At 50.1% G+C, this 15,171-nt stretch overlaps 1 protein-coding gene across 5 annotated transcripts in view; it reads left to right on the top strand.

The window, feature by feature from the left end:
* The window catches only part of LOC138582116 (zinc finger protein 154-like), a 282,557-nt gene that overhangs the window by 243,155 nt on the left and 24,231 nt on the right, over nucleotides 1–15,171 (top strand). For 4 of the 5 annotated variants that reach the window (XM_069653099.1, XM_069653102.1, XM_069653103.1 and 1 more), the window contains one exon: nucleotides 110–217. The exons of the other annotated variant lie outside the window; for it this stretch is intronic. In XM_069653099.1, coding sequence (XP_069509200.1) covers nucleotides 110–217 — 108 coding nt within the window. The remainder of the gene's footprint in view (nucleotides 1–109; nucleotides 218–15,171) is intronic. 5 annotated transcript variants of the gene reach the window in all.

Here is a 15,171-nt window from a genome sequence, read left to right as displayed (position 1 = left end):
TTCTGTTAATGCCATTTTTCTGACTGGAAAGGAAAGCGCCAAATAGCTAGGATTCGCGAAACCCTTAAAAAAACAATTAAGGATTGCTCTTTATTTTGTCCAACTACAGGCCCATCTTTTAATTCTGACATTGTTTTGAGGCTGGAGGAGGACTTTAACATCAGTCCAGCGAATCCACGTGCAAAAGAAGGAGTAAACAACATTGATTCTCCTGAAGGTAAGTTAATAATGCGGGTGGTTTCTGGTGTCTCGTGAATAATCTCTTCCTGGGATTGCATTCTTGCTTCCTTGATCAGATAACGCGGTGGAAAAACGAGAGCAAGATCGGAGTACCTGTCTTGATCCATTTTACTTAGTGAATTAAAAGTGGAGAGAAGAGGGAAAGCTATAAAACAGAGCGGATGATATGGACAGCATGGGGCGGTAGCAGACACCTGTGGCAGAAGCATACATTCTTCATCATGGACACTTAGGCCTCATTACAAGTTTGGCAGTATTTCTTCTAGAAATGCTTCTAAATACAGTTACCATTATCGCATACGGGAAGTGTCCATATGATACAGAGCAATTTCCCATTTGGAGTTCCCTTGGATTTCAGTTGGGGAAATTCTGTATTATTTTTGGGGAAATACTGCATGTGGTTATTGTGACAAGATGGGAAAACTGACCTTGTCATAGGGGCGAAAGTAACCCCTCTCTGCCTATGGTGGGAGGCCTACTAGGGTGGAAACCGGAGCCAGCTCTACCCCAAAAGGTGTCATGCCTGCTGGACATATCTCTGGACCGGGAACAACCTCTTCATACAAAATAGTTATGCCCATAGAACCGCTAGACCATTCTATTCGAAATGGAGGTTGTTCGATGCTTTGCCTGGAAAACGACGTCTGCATTTTTCACGTCGTTAAATTCACGTGACTTAGTTCCGTCACGTGTATCACAGCAGTACGTATTTAAGCAGCGTGGAAACGTCGATCGCTGCTTCTGATTAATTCATCTTTGGCGTTTTGTAGCTGAACTCCGGACATGCGTCCTCGCATTCCCTTCAGCAACTTCTTTGGCCTTTTGGAACGTGTTTTCCACCACACGCTAATTCCTGGAGCCTTGTATCTTGTTTGCGTGCCAAATCTCCACGCGGACGCTGTCTCCAAGCGCAGCTCTCCTAGGCTGCGTCTATCCTGTTTGCGTGCCAAATCTCCACGCGGACGCTGTCTGCAAGCGCGGCTGTCCTGGGCTGCGTGTATCTTGTTCGCGTGCCCAATCTCCACGCGGACGCTGTCTCCAAGCGTGGCTGTCCTGGGCTGCGTGTATCCTGTTCGCGTGCCAAATCTCCACGCAGACGTTGTCTTCAAGCGCGGCTGTCCTAGGCTGCGTCTATCCTGTTCGCGTGCCAAATCTCCACGCGGACCCTGTCTCCAAGCGTAGCTGTCCTAGGCTGCGTCTATCCTGTTCGCGTGCCAAATGTCCATGCGGACGCTGTCTCCAAGCGCGGCTGTCCTGGGCTGCGTGTATCCTGTTCGCGTGCCAAATCTTCACGCGGACGCTGTCTGCAAGCGCGGCTGTCCTGGGCTGCTTGTATCCTGTTTGCGTGCCAAATCTCCACGCGGACGCTGTCTGCAAGCGCGGCTGTCCTGGGCTGCCTGTATCTTGTTCGCGTGCCTAATCTCCACACGGACGCTGTCGCCAAGCGTGGCTGTCCTGGGCTGCCTGTATCCTGTTCGCGTGCCAAATCTCCACGCGGACGTTGTCTTCAAGCGCGGCTGTCCTAGGCTGCGTCTATCCTGTTCGCGTGCCAAATCTCCACGCGGACGCTGTCTCCAAGCGTGGCTGTCCTGGGCTGCGTGTATCCTGTTTGGGTGCCTAATCTCCACGTGGACGTTGTCTTCAAGCGCGGCTGTCCTGGGCTGCGTGTAACCTGTTTGCGTGCCAAATCTCCACACGCAGACGCTGTTTTCAAGCGCGGCTGTCCTGGGCTGCGTGTATCCTGTTTGCGTGCTAAATCTCCACGTGGAAACGCTGTTTACAAGCGCGGCTGTCCTGGCTACGTGTGCGCTGTCGCGTGCAATCCTGCACATGGTTTTCTGAACTACCTTGAACCTTGGTACCTGTGACAGTTAACAGGTGAACTTCTAATTTTTGTTCTTCGTGGGAAAGGAACTATTTCATGAACTATTGGAAGGTGATTGTGCATAGTACTTTGGACGCTATCCTGTGGTGCACCAACCCGGTATCTAGCGTGAGCCTCGTGCCGTTCAGGATAAGTCTCCCTTACTAATCTTCCCCTCCTTTGTCATTGGTTCAACTCCTGGTTTTCTTCAAGAGACTTTCGTTGAATACTTCAGTTTTTTTTGCCATAAGGTCAGTGTTTTGAATTAATGCTAATATTGTGCTATCATAGTGATTTGAGTTTGGGACAGTTTCTTATGATACTTTATCTATCCTAGGCGTACTTCCGATACAATACCCACGCCCTTTCCAGTGATCCATCTCTCTGCCTGTTTCATCAGTCAGAGAGTTGTATCATTTGGAAGGTCTAATTTGACCTACCTACAATCAAGTCGTTTGAAAAAAGGATCCGGAAGAGCCCTACCAATTGTATCCTTTTTGGTTACCGTATCCTTTTCAATTGATACATTGGTGATTTATGACAGAATCAGAAGCCATGGAGGGTACGGATCCTTTAACTGTTTTGACTCAGTTAATCACTGACTTGAGAAATGAAATGATTACGGCACAAGACATGCTACGGCATCGAATGGATGTTATGCAAGATGCCATGCATGCCACTCCTCAGGGAGCACAGGTTCCAGTAGCCACTGCATCTGGATCTGGGACTACGACACCATCATTATCACAGGAAACTCTTAAAGTGGTTATGCCAACAGAGTTTCCCTTGGCTCCCCCGGAAAGGTTCACAGGTAATCCTAAAACCTATAGAACTTTTGTTAATCAGTGCCGACTTCATTTTCTTTGCTGGCCTAATTCGTTTCCTGACCCAACTACTAAAGCAGCATTCGTGCTTTCCCATTTGGGGTACAGCGGCTGCTTGGGCTAATCCTTTATTGAAATCAAATAGCCCATTGTTGTACGATTGCGATGATCTTCTGGCTGCTATGAGCAAAGTCTTTGATATGCGCTACGCTACTCAAGCCACAGATCTGGAGTTGCTGAATCTACAACAAGGCAGTCAACCTCTGTTGGCTTACATCGCCCGATTCAACCAATTAACAGCCGAAACCCAATTGCCTGAAGACAAGAAGACGGCTGTTTTCTACAAGGGTCTCTCAGAAGAACACAAAGATGCCTTGTCCACGGTCCCAGTGGTTCCTACAGGTTATTCAGAATTTCTTGATTTGATTTTACAAATTGATGCCCGAAGAAATGCTCGCAAAGGAGAAAGAAAACCTTTCCTGCATGCACCGGTTCGTTCTGAGACACCGGCAGCTTCTTCGAATGATCCGGAACCAATGAAAATTGGTGCGGTGAGAGGCCGGTTGTCTAGAGCAGAAAGAGAGAACCGAAGAAAAAACAATTTATGTATGTATTGCGGTTCATCTGAGCATTTACTGGCGGCATGTCCTAAAAAACCAGTTAAGCCTTCGGGAAACGCCAAAACTCCACAGTAGCAGGAGTCCCTGTGTCGAGTGTTACATCGGACTCCATTACATTTCCAGCGCATGTACCTATAGCTGTTGAGAAGACTTTATGTTGTGGTGATCAAGAATTGGTTTCCAAGGCTATGGTTGATTCTGGAGCCACTAATAATTACATCGATATCACATATGCCAAGAAATGTTCTATACCCCTTGTAGACGAGAACAAACCTGAAACTGTTAATACTGTGGATGGATCGGTCTTGATTTCCGGTATGGTAACTCAGGAGACTGTACCTATTCAGATGACTTTATTAAATGGTCATTCGGAGGAAATAGTCTTCGATGTCATTGCGGCTCCTCAGTACTTGGACTTGCTTGGTTGACTCTTCATAATCTCGCCATTGACTGGGTTACGGGATTGATCCAATATCCTTCCGTTTTTTGCAATGAACATTGCTTTACCAGTCAGGAGGTGTCAAATAAATCACATATTTTGGCATCTATGGAGGGAATTTCCACTATTAGTGTGGTACATCAGAGCGGTACACATATACCAAGTGAATATACAGATTTTGCTGATGTGTTTGACAAAGGCCAGGCAGAACAGCTGCCTCCACATGGGCAGTATGATTGTCCAATTGAACTAATTCCTGGAGCTAAAATCCCTACTGGTCGAGTCTATTCTTTAACTCCCAAAGAAGATGTTGTCTTGAAAGAATACATCGATAAAGCTCTTGATATGGGATTTACACGGCCATCTCAATCGCCGGCTGCCTCTCCTTTATTCTTTGTTCCGAAGAAAGAAGGAGATCTAAGGCCTTGCATTGATTACAGGGCTCTTAACGACATCACCATAAAGAATCAGTACCCTTTACCACTGATAAATGTTCTGTTAGATCAATTAGGAACTTCCAAGTACTTCTCTAAATTGGACTTGCGCGGGGCTTACAATCTGGTTCGCATTCGTGAAGGAGACGAATGGAAGACAGATTTTAAGACGCGGTATGGCCTTTATGAATATTTAGTGATGCCTTTTGGTCTTTGTAATGCTCCCGCCACATTTCAGTTCTTCATGAACGATATCTTCAGAGATATGATGGACCAATTTGTGGTGATTTACTTGGATGACATGTTGATATATTCATCGTCTTTTCCAGAACATGTTAAACACGTGTTAGCTGTTTTACAAAGACTGAGAGAGAACAAGCTTTTTGTTAAAGCCGAGAAATGTGTCTTTCATACTCAAGAAGTGGAATTTCTGAGTTACGACATTACCAATCAAGGTGTTCGAATGAGTCGTTCCAAAGTGAAGGCCATATTGAATTGGCCAGTTCCACACAATGTCAAGTCATTACAGTCATTCCTAGGTTTTGCGAATTGTTATCTCAGATTTATTCGTTCTTTCTCCAAAACAGTGGCCTCATTGACAGCCTTAACTAGTTCCAAAGTTCCATTCTGTTGGAACCAGAATGCCCAAGCATCTTTTGAGATGTTAAAGGAAGCATTTACCACTGCACCTGTACTTCAACATCCTGATCCGGATTGTCAGTTTATCGTTGAAGCAGATGCTTCCAGTGTCGTTACAGGAGCTGTACTTTCGCAAGTTTGTGCAGAAACCAAGGAGGAGCATCCAGTTGCTTTCTTCTCACATAAGCTTACCTCATACGAACAGAACTATACTGTCACTGAGCGTGAATTACTTGCAATCAAGGATGATTTCAGAGAATGGCGACATCATCTTCTTGGGGCCAAACATCAGGTGCTGGTGTACTCGGATCATAGAAATCTTCAGGCATTCAAAACTATGAAATGTCTTACAGCTAGACAGGCCAGATGGCATGCTCTTTTTGCTCAATACGATTTCCAGATTACTTATCGCCCTGCCAGACAACATGTCAAGTCGGATGCTTTTTCTCGCATTGGTGAAGAGGTGAAGGAAGAACCATCGGTGCAAAATAAGTTGTTGGCAGATCACGTGATATGTAGTTGTTCTGCACAACCTTCCCTAAAAAACGAGTTACAGGAGTGGGTGAAACTAAATCCACAATTGATTCAGGAATTGAATCTTGATATATACAATGGTTTGCCTTTCAAACAAGGACTACTTTATCTACCAACTCGTACCACTCGGAACAAGGCCCTCAGTTGGGGTCATGATTCCTTGATTGCAGCCCATCCTGGACAGAAGAAGACCCTAGGGTTGCTGAAAAGATGGTGTTGGTGGCCGTCTATAACACAATATGTTATAAATTATGTTTCAACATGTTCTGTATACAGTCAATGCAAGAACACTCCTGGCAAACCAGTGGGTTTACTCCAGTTCCTACCTGTTCCTAAAAAACCATGGGACATGATATCAATGGATTTTGTGGTACAACATCCAAGAAATAATGGCTACGATACCATATGGGTTGTGGTGGACTACTTTATAAAATTGGCGCTTTTTATCCCCTGTATGGGTTTACCAACAGCTGCTGGTCTGGCTGATTTATTCATCCGGCATATATTCCGTTTTTTTGGCCTACCCTCAGTGATAATCACTGACAGGGGCTCACAATTTGCGTCACGTTTTTGGAGAGCACTGAATTCGGCACTACTAATTGATGACAGGTTGTCGAGTGCTTATCACCCTCAAACGGATGGACAGACAGAGAGTCAATAGCACTATTTGCACAATATCTGCGATGTTTGTGCCTGCAGTTTCAGTCAGATTGGCTCAATGTCCTGCCGGCAGCGAAGTTTTCCTATAAAAATTCCTACCATAGGTACTTCGCCTTTCTATGCTCTGTATGGGCAACACCCCCGATCCATTCCTTTGGATTCCAGATTGTCTTTGGATACTCTTGCAGCAGGATGTAGTATTAGAGATCTAAAGAGTCTACAGATGAAAGTTATGCAGCAATTGGAGCAAGCTAAAAAACGAGATAAGACATATGCCGATGCTCATAGAATCCCTGCACCTGTCTACAAAGCAGGTATGAAGGTATGGCTGTCCACTAAAAACTTGAGGATACCCGGTAAAAAGAAATTGTTGCCTAAATACATCGGGCCATGTGAAGTGCTCCACGTTATAAATCCGGCTGCTGTCCGTCTGGCATTGCCACAACGGTGGCGAGTGCATCCTGTATTCCACGTGTCACTCATCAAACCGTGCTCTGATGCTACTAGATTGCCTATACGACCTGTTGCTATTTCTGTGAAAGGGTCAGACGAATATGAAGTACAGGACATACTGGACATGAGGCTACGGTCTGGGAAGCCGTATTATCTGGTGGACTGGAAAGGCAATGGTCCCGGGGATAGATCCTGGGAACCTCTGTCTAACATTCATGCTCCTGCTTTATTAAGGCGATTCCACTCGAAAAGGGGAGAGGTTGCTCCTTTGGGGGGTGGCACTATCATGCCTGCTGGACATATCTCTGGACCGGGAACAACCTCTTCATACAAAATGAGTTGCGCCCATAGAACCGCTAGACCATTCTATTCGAAATGGAGGTTGTTCGATGCTTTGCCCGGAAAACGACGTCTGCATTTTTCACGTCGTTATTATCACGTGACTTAGTTCCGTCACGTGTATCACGGCAGTATGTACTTAAGCAGCGTGGAAACGTCGATCGCTGCTTCTGATTAATTCATATTTGGTGTTTTGTAGCTAAACTCCGGACCTGCGTCCTCGCATTCCCTTCAGCAACCTCTTTGGCCTTTTGGAGCGTGTTTTCCTCCACACGCTAATTCCTGGAGCCTTGTATCCTGTTCGCGTGCCAAATCTCCATGCGGACGCTGTCTCCAAGCGTGGCTGTCCTGGGCTGCGTGTATCTTGTTCGCGTGCCAAATCTCCACGCTGTCTCCAAGCACGGCTGTCCTGGGCTGTGTGTATCCTGTTCGCGTGCCAAAGCTCCACGCGGACGCTGTCTCCAAGCGCGGCTGTCCTGTGCTGCGTGTATCCTGTTCGCGTGCCAAATCTCCACGCGGATGCTGTCTGCAAGCGCGGCTGTCCTGGGCTGTGTGTATCTTGTTTGCGTGCCAAATCTCCACGCTGTCTCCAAGCGCGGCTGTCCTGGGCTGCGTGTATCCTGTTCGTGTGCCAAAACTCCACGCGGACGCTGTCTACAAGCGCGGTTGTCCTGGGCTGCGTGTATCCTGGTTGCGTGCCAAATCTTCACGCAGACGTTGTCTTCAACCGTGGCTATCCTGGGCTGCGTGTATCTTGTTCGCGTGCCAAATCTCCACACGCGGACACTGTTTTCAAGCGCGGCTGTCCTGGGCTGCGTGTATCCTGTTCGTGTGCTAAATCTCCACGCGGAAACGCTGTTTCCAAGCACGGCTGTCCTGGGCTGCGTGTATCCTGTTTGCGTGCTAAATCTCCACGCGGAAACGCTGTTTCCAAGCGGGCTGTCCTGGCTGCGTGTATGCTGTCACGTGCAATCCTGCACATGGTTTTCTGAACTACCTTGAACCTTGGTACCTGTGACAGTTAACAGATGAACTTCTAATTTTTGTTCTTCGTGGGAAAGGAACTATTTCATGAACTATTGGAAGGTGATTGTGCATAGTACTTTGGACGCTATCCTGTGGTGCACCAACCCGGTATCTAGCGTGAGCCTCGTGCCATTCAGGATAAGTCTCCCTTACTAATCTTCCCCTCCTTTGTCGTTGGTTCAACTCCTGGTTTTCTTCAAGAGACTTTCGTTGAATACTTCAGTTTTTTTTGCCATAAGGTCAGTGTTTTGAATTAATGCTAATACTGTGCTATCATAGTGATTTGAGTTTGGGACAGTTTCTTATGATACTTTATCTATCCTAGGCGTACTTCCGATACAATACCCACGCCCTTTCCAGTGATCCATCTCTCTGCCTGTTTCATCAGTCAGAGAGTTGTATCATTTGGAAGGTCTAATTTGATCTACCTACAATCAAGTTGTGTGAAAAAAGGATCCGGAAGAGCCCTACCAATTGTATCCTTTTTGGTTACCGTATCCTTTTCAATTGATAAATTGGTGATTTATGACAAAAGGGGATGGTGGCAATTGAGAAGGCCCAGCTTGTTGTCCCCTCTGAAAGTGCCTGTATGTATATGAATGGTATCACGTTGCATCACCCTACACCTTTTGAAAACAAATGCTTGGAATTCCATTTATTTTCATTGCATTCGACCGCAGGCATCAGAAGCCTGAGCCTTCACCCACAAGCTTGTAACCCATCACAGCCTCCATACTAATCATTGCTGTCAGCAGAGTTCGCCATTCATGAGAAGGAGAGAAGGACGCCTAGTAGGAAACCAGAAGATCTGTGCAGCAGCCAAAAGTCAACCGCACACACGGCGCGACAGCTGGCAACCCTGAGAGGGAGAAAGAGGAGCAGGCTTTTGCAAAACCCCACCAGCACTCAGAATTTACCCGGATGCCGCCCCTAATGCGTACTGGGACACTTGTCAAAGAGCGCCGCCGTTGTTGCACAGTGGTCCTATGGCAGCGAGGAAGAGCCGCCTTGAGAGCAAGAGCGCCTGGAACGGGCAGACCAACTGGGTCGAGGAAAAGAGAACCAGAGACATTTATTGTGGATTTAATGTAAGCGTGTAGAAGACAGACTGATTAAAAGACATTCTGGCTGGGCCTGTGCACCAGGGTCAAGAAGCCCTGTTGAGAAGGACATACTAGGGTGGGAGTCAGAAAGCATCCAACGGTCAGTTGCGAGGGCCAAGGACCTAAGTGTACCTTTGTGCAGAGTTTGTTTTGTTAATAGTGGTAGGGACAGAGCTCAGGTTAGGATTCTGGGCGGATGACTTTACTTGGTATCTGCAAAGACACACTGACAAGCACCGTTTGACATTTCCTTTTTAGAGTAGAATGATGAACATAGGGACAGTTCTGGTTTCTGGTAAATAAATAAAAGAAAGTCTAATACAATGCCACCATGTCCATCTTCAGACACCGACATTCCACAATGTACACAAGGAGCTAGCATTCCCCAAGGCTGCCATTTTAAGGAGTCTTAGCTATATATTTGAGAAGTGTCAGGCCTCAATATATAAAATGGACATAGTGATTTGCATTTGCCACTGAGAATCACAATGGTCACATTGCAGCCTCTTACGAGTCATATTATAAAAGAGGATACCAGTGGTTGGTACCCCTGCCTTGCAGTTTGAAAGGACATGTATGAATACATGTTCACTGCACATCTGGTTTCAAAGCATTGTAGTTACAATCTGCCAAGAGCAAGCAGTAACCAGGTGTCCCTGGAGGGATGTTTGCATTGCGCATGGAACAGCGTCTGAATGCTGCTGGCACCCCTGAAGTCGTTATAATTCCTAATTCAGAACTTTCTTTTCATTGCTTTACACGTGTACAATTTATGAATAGGGGATTGTAATCCAAGCCATACATGTGGAAGTCTGCTGTTTCTCACAGACATCTGTGTGTGGTTTCACCTCTGTTAATTGTAAGGCTTGTGCAAAAGCCTCCTTATTAATACTTGAGGTGCACATAGACCATTTGCCCCTTTGCCAGGCACAGTTGTGCTTGCTACCCTGAATGCAGCAAGATGTACATTTGGCTCTAGATGTCAGGCTTTCTGTCCAGTACAAAGACCTCTTAACTTCTCCAGCATGGGGTCTGGCATGGATTCACATGCTCCTGAATATTCCCGTCGTCAGGCTGGGAATCCTCGGTAAAGAAAAAATCAGTATCAGTTTCGTTTCTGATCTGTCTTTCTTAGTAGTAACCAATCACTGGTCTCTGGGTCATACTGCCGCCAGCCAATGACTGCCCTCTCCCTAAGCCCCGCCTCTGGCCGCCATCCTCAGATTTGTACCGCACGTTCAATTGTTGAGAGTCCTCGTGCTAGAGCTCTCGAGCTTTTTCTGCGTTTTGCGCTTTTTTCAAAGAGTTTATTCTCATTTTTCGGTCAATCGAGCCTCAAGCTCCACCGTTTCTACTTCCGATCAACGGGGACCCGTTTTGGATTTTTCTACGCCCCTCAAGGGCGAAGTTTTCATTGAGTTACGCTTCTTGGAGGATTCCAGAAGATTCTGCGGCCTACCTCGTGGACATGGCCCAGGACAAGGGAAGCTCTACACCCGGATCCAAGCTGTTTAGGAACTGCCCTGGATGCGGATTACAGAATGTGTTCAAGGAGGGATGAGCATTCAAGATGCTTCTACTGCCTTCACGAAGACAAGACAAACGTGGAGAAGGACTGTGCTTTTTGCATGAACATGTCGGAACGGACTATGAGGGATCGTCTGTCCCGCCTCGCCAACTGGCTGGAAGGAAAGAGCCCAGCAGGTGAGAAGAAGAAGTCAGAGCGGTCTTCTAAGTCCTGTGAGGGCGCTCCGGCGACAGGGGCCCAACAAAAGGCAAAGCACCGCGAGTCCACGGGCACCGGGAGTGCCGAACGGTCGGGCTCCTCGGCTGCCAGGCAGGGCGCACTTTCACCGACGCCATCAACCACAAGCCAACGCTCTGGCTCGGGGAAGAGAACATCAGAGAACCCGGGTAAGCTTCTGGAGAGGCCCCTTTTGATCTCGAAGGAATCAGTAGAGGGGGAGCGAGGCGGTGACACTCCCCCCAAGGGGAAGGCCTCAGGCGCGCCCAAGTTGGTGAAGGCCTTGATTCACCCGGCTAAGGCCTCTATCGAGGGAGTCGCAGCGGCCCTGGTGAAGCCTGTGGAGGCTACCCCAGTGGAGGCGACCTCGGGGCCCAGAGTTTCCCTGCCACCGCTGAGGGAATCCTCTTTTCAGCCCATCGATAAGACCTCCGTGAAGAACCTGGTGGAAAAAGGGGGGGGCGGTGGGCGTTACGGACACGGATACAGCCTCTGAGGAGGAGCTGGTTGTAGTTATGAAGGCCCTCAACAAGAGGTTCGAGGCGGTCCGGTCCCACTGGAGGAATCCTGAAGAGAGCGACAGTGACGCTGACGAGGCTCCCGTGGAGGAGGAGCAACCATCGCACCCGTCACAACCAGTGCCCGAGCCCAGGACAACTCAGTGGCCATTTTGATGGCAATCCAAACCTTATGCACGGAGATAAGGATGAGGTTGCCTCTACCCCCAACGGACGACCCAGAAGAACCGGGCCCGACGGGAAGCCCTCCAAACAAGCGGAGGATAGTTCATCCACCCCCCACCTTTGCTACCCTCGCGGCCCACTCAGCCTTCATCCCCTTCCCCTGATCCAAGGAATGACATGGGAGCGGATAAGGCTACGACGGGGACGGATGACGACGGTGGTGACAACGGGATGGACCTTCCGTAACCACTCCCTCGGGCCTCATCGCCCGATGAAATTGGCTCCTTCCACGCCATGATTGCCACGGAATCTGGGCTTTTCCAACTGTGCCCCGAAAAACAGAAGAAGGGAGGCTTCCTCTATCAGCGGCACGAGGCCAAGAGGAAGACGGTCCTCGCGGTACCATTGATTGATGATATCTGGGAGGAGGGACTTGCTCTCCTGAAGAACCAGTCCACGACGCCTGCCAAGAGGGATCGGTACGAGAAGAAGTACCAGGTCCCCGATTCCGCCCCATTGTGCCTTAGGGCACAGCCAACCCCGGATTCGGTCGTCCCGGCGGTGGCCAAGAAGAAGGCGGCGGGGGCGTCATCCTCAACTTCGACCTCCCCACCGGACGGCGAGGGGAAGAAGCTGGATGCCATGGGACAACGAGTCATCTCGTCCGCGGCAACAACAATTAAGGCGGCCAACGCCTTAGCGATTGTGGCCCGCTACGACAGGGAGCTGTGGTACAAGATCGCTCCCCTGCTGGAGTTCCTACCGGACAACAAAAGGTCGGAGGCCCTGGAGATCCTGCAGGAAGGTGAGGTGGCTTCGGACCACGCCATAACAGTGGCCACGGATATCGCTGACACCGGATTCCTCCAGTTGGGCAACAGTGTTTGCCTTTGACGGCGGGGATGGCTCAAGGCAACTGATTTGCGCCAGGACGTGCAAACCAGAGTTCTGGACATGCCCTTCGACGGGAACAACCTGTTTGGGAAAACAGTGGATGAGTCGCTTCAGGCCATCAAGACCAACACGGAGACGGCTCGGGCCTTGGGAGTGTTGCAGCAACTATGGCCGCCCTTTTGGAACGCCGGAGGCAGACAGGGTGCCTCCAAGGGATCCAGTGGCGGCTCCTCGACGTACCGCTAGGCAGCCCGCTCCTCGTCACAGGAGGCCTACAGAGGACGCGGCAAGTCAGAAGGATCTCGTCGTCGTCGCCAAGGAGGCCAAGGCGGCAAGGCCGCCTGCAAGCAGGATTGAACCGGCTGTAGCGTCGGGCCCCCACCGAAGCACCCCGGTGGGAGGCCGGCTAGCGAAGTTTGTCAGCGCATGGGAGTCCATCTCCACCAACCGTTGGGTGCTGGATGCCCTGGCCCGCGGGCACACTCTCGAACTTCTAAAGAAGTGCCCCCGCATTCCTCCTGTGGCCAGGAAGGAAAATCACATCCCTTAACTGCTGTTAGAAGTAAGCACGACGCTTAAGAAGGGTGCCATCGAGCTCGTCCCGAAGAGGCTCTGGGGCTCCGGAGTGTATTTAAGGTACTTCCTCGTCAGAAAGAAGACAGGCGGTTGGCGCCCCATCCTGGACCTGCGACGGCAAATACATCAAGGCACAAAAGTTCAGGATGGTCACCCTCCAGCACGTGCTGGGACAGCTGGAGGAGGGCGATCCTATCGTCGCTGGACTTGGAGGACGCTTACTTCCACATCCCCATTCTAAAAGGACACCGAAAGTTTCTCAGATTCATAGTCCAAGGACGGCACTACCAATTTAAGGCCCTACCATTCGGGCTGAAGTCGGCACCCAGGGTGTTTACCAAGTGCCTCGCACCAGTGGCGGTGCGGCTGCGCCTGCGGGGGATCCACATCTACCCCTACCTTGATGACTGGCTCATCCGTGCAAGGTCAAGAGAACTCGCCGTTGAACACACAGCGGAGACCGTCCAACTTCTCACGGATCTGGGATTCTCCATCAACTACTCAAAATCCCACCTGGTCCCAGTGCAGGTCGCACTGTTTCTGGGAGCCAAGCTCGATACAGTGGCACGGTTGGCCTCGCCGTCGGAGGAGAGGATGAGGGCCATCTTGGCCGAGGTGCAGCGCCTTCTGGCCACAGACGTGGCCAGGGTGAGATCCATCAAGTCTCTGCTCGGAATGATGTCCTCATGCATCTACCTGGTGCGCCTGTGCAGGCTAAGGATGCGTCCTCTACAAGAGTTCCTCGACGCCCATTGGATACAAGCGACGGGCAGCTTCGAAGACAGGATCCCGCTCAATGAGGTTTTCCGCCAAGCGATTCGATGGTGGGGCACCCGCACGCATCTCACGGCGGGCAAGGACTTTCAGTCCCCGGTGCATCAGGAGATGGTGACGACGGACGCCTCCCTGGAGGGATGGGGAGCGCACACCGGATATCTACACGCGAGAGGCCTTTGGCTCCCGGAGGAGAGGTCACTCCACATTAGCATCCTGGAACTCCGAGCAGTGTTCTGGGCCCTCAGGTTGTTTCTCCCATCCCTCAAGGGCAAGGTGGTGATGATCTTCACCAACAACACCACCATAATGTTCTACATCCGGAAGCAGGGAAGCACCAGACCCCCAGCCCTGTCTAAGGAAGCCCAAGATCTGTGGCACTGGGCCGACGCCCAGGGGATGTTTCTGGTTCCCTTCCATCTAGCAGGAATAAAGAACGTTGTCGCCGACTCACTCTGCAGGGAGCTGCGCTCGTGCCACGAGTGGAAACTGTGTCAGGATCAAGTGGATCGACTTTTCCAACGATGGGGCAAACTCCAGATCGACCTGTTTGCGACGGCGATGAACTCCAAGTGCCAGAGGTTCGCCAGCAGGTTTCCCCAGCCAAGGAGCATGGCCGATGCTTTCTCGTCACTCTGGGACGGCCTGTTCCTTTATACGTTCCCTCCGTTGCCATTGCTGCTCCGACTCATCAACCAACTCAAGAGATCCTGGTGCAGGATGACGCTTGTCGCACCGGCGTGGCCGAGGCAGATCTGCTTCCCGGACCTTCTGGACTTGTCAACATCCCCCCCAGTCAGACTGTCAACGGACGCAGATCTTCTCTCCAGAGAAGGAGGTGCCATCCTCCATCAAGACCCGGAGTCGCTGAACCTGCAGGCCTGGCTCCTGCAGCGCTAGAATTTGGAGGGTACGATATCCCGGCGGACTGCAAAGAGGTGCTTGCAAAGGCCAGGGCGTCCTCGACGCTAAAATGCTACGGACACAAGTGGAAGAGGTTCTCTGTCTGGTGCCGTGCACAGAAGATTAACCCTCTGTGAATTACGGCCCCCCAAGTGCTGCGTACCTGCTGTCGCTGGCCAAGGCAGGGCTGGCTCACGCTTCCATCAAGATCCATCTTGCAGCGATTTCCCGTTACACCAGAACTACGGTACGGTCATCCCTGTGGTCTCATAGCCTGGTGAAGGAATTTATGAAGGGACTGTTCCGATCGTTCCCGCAGGTGAAGGCTCCGGCCCGGCGTGGGAGCTCAACGTAGTGCTGACCATGCTCATGGGGCCACCATTCGAGCCTCTGCATTCGGCACCGTTGAAATTTCTGTCGTG

Source organism: Ambystoma mexicanum, chromosome 3q (assembly GCF_040938575.1).
Source record: "Ambystoma mexicanum isolate Mex_15411 chromosome 3q, UKY_AmexF1_1, whole genome shotgun sequence".
Lineage (NCBI taxonomy): Eukaryota > Metazoa > Chordata > Amphibia > Caudata > Ambystomatidae > Ambystoma > Ambystoma mexicanum.
The sequence above is the reverse complement of the archived record's forward strand: the minus strand, read 5'-3'. Positions and strand labels throughout refer to the sequence as shown.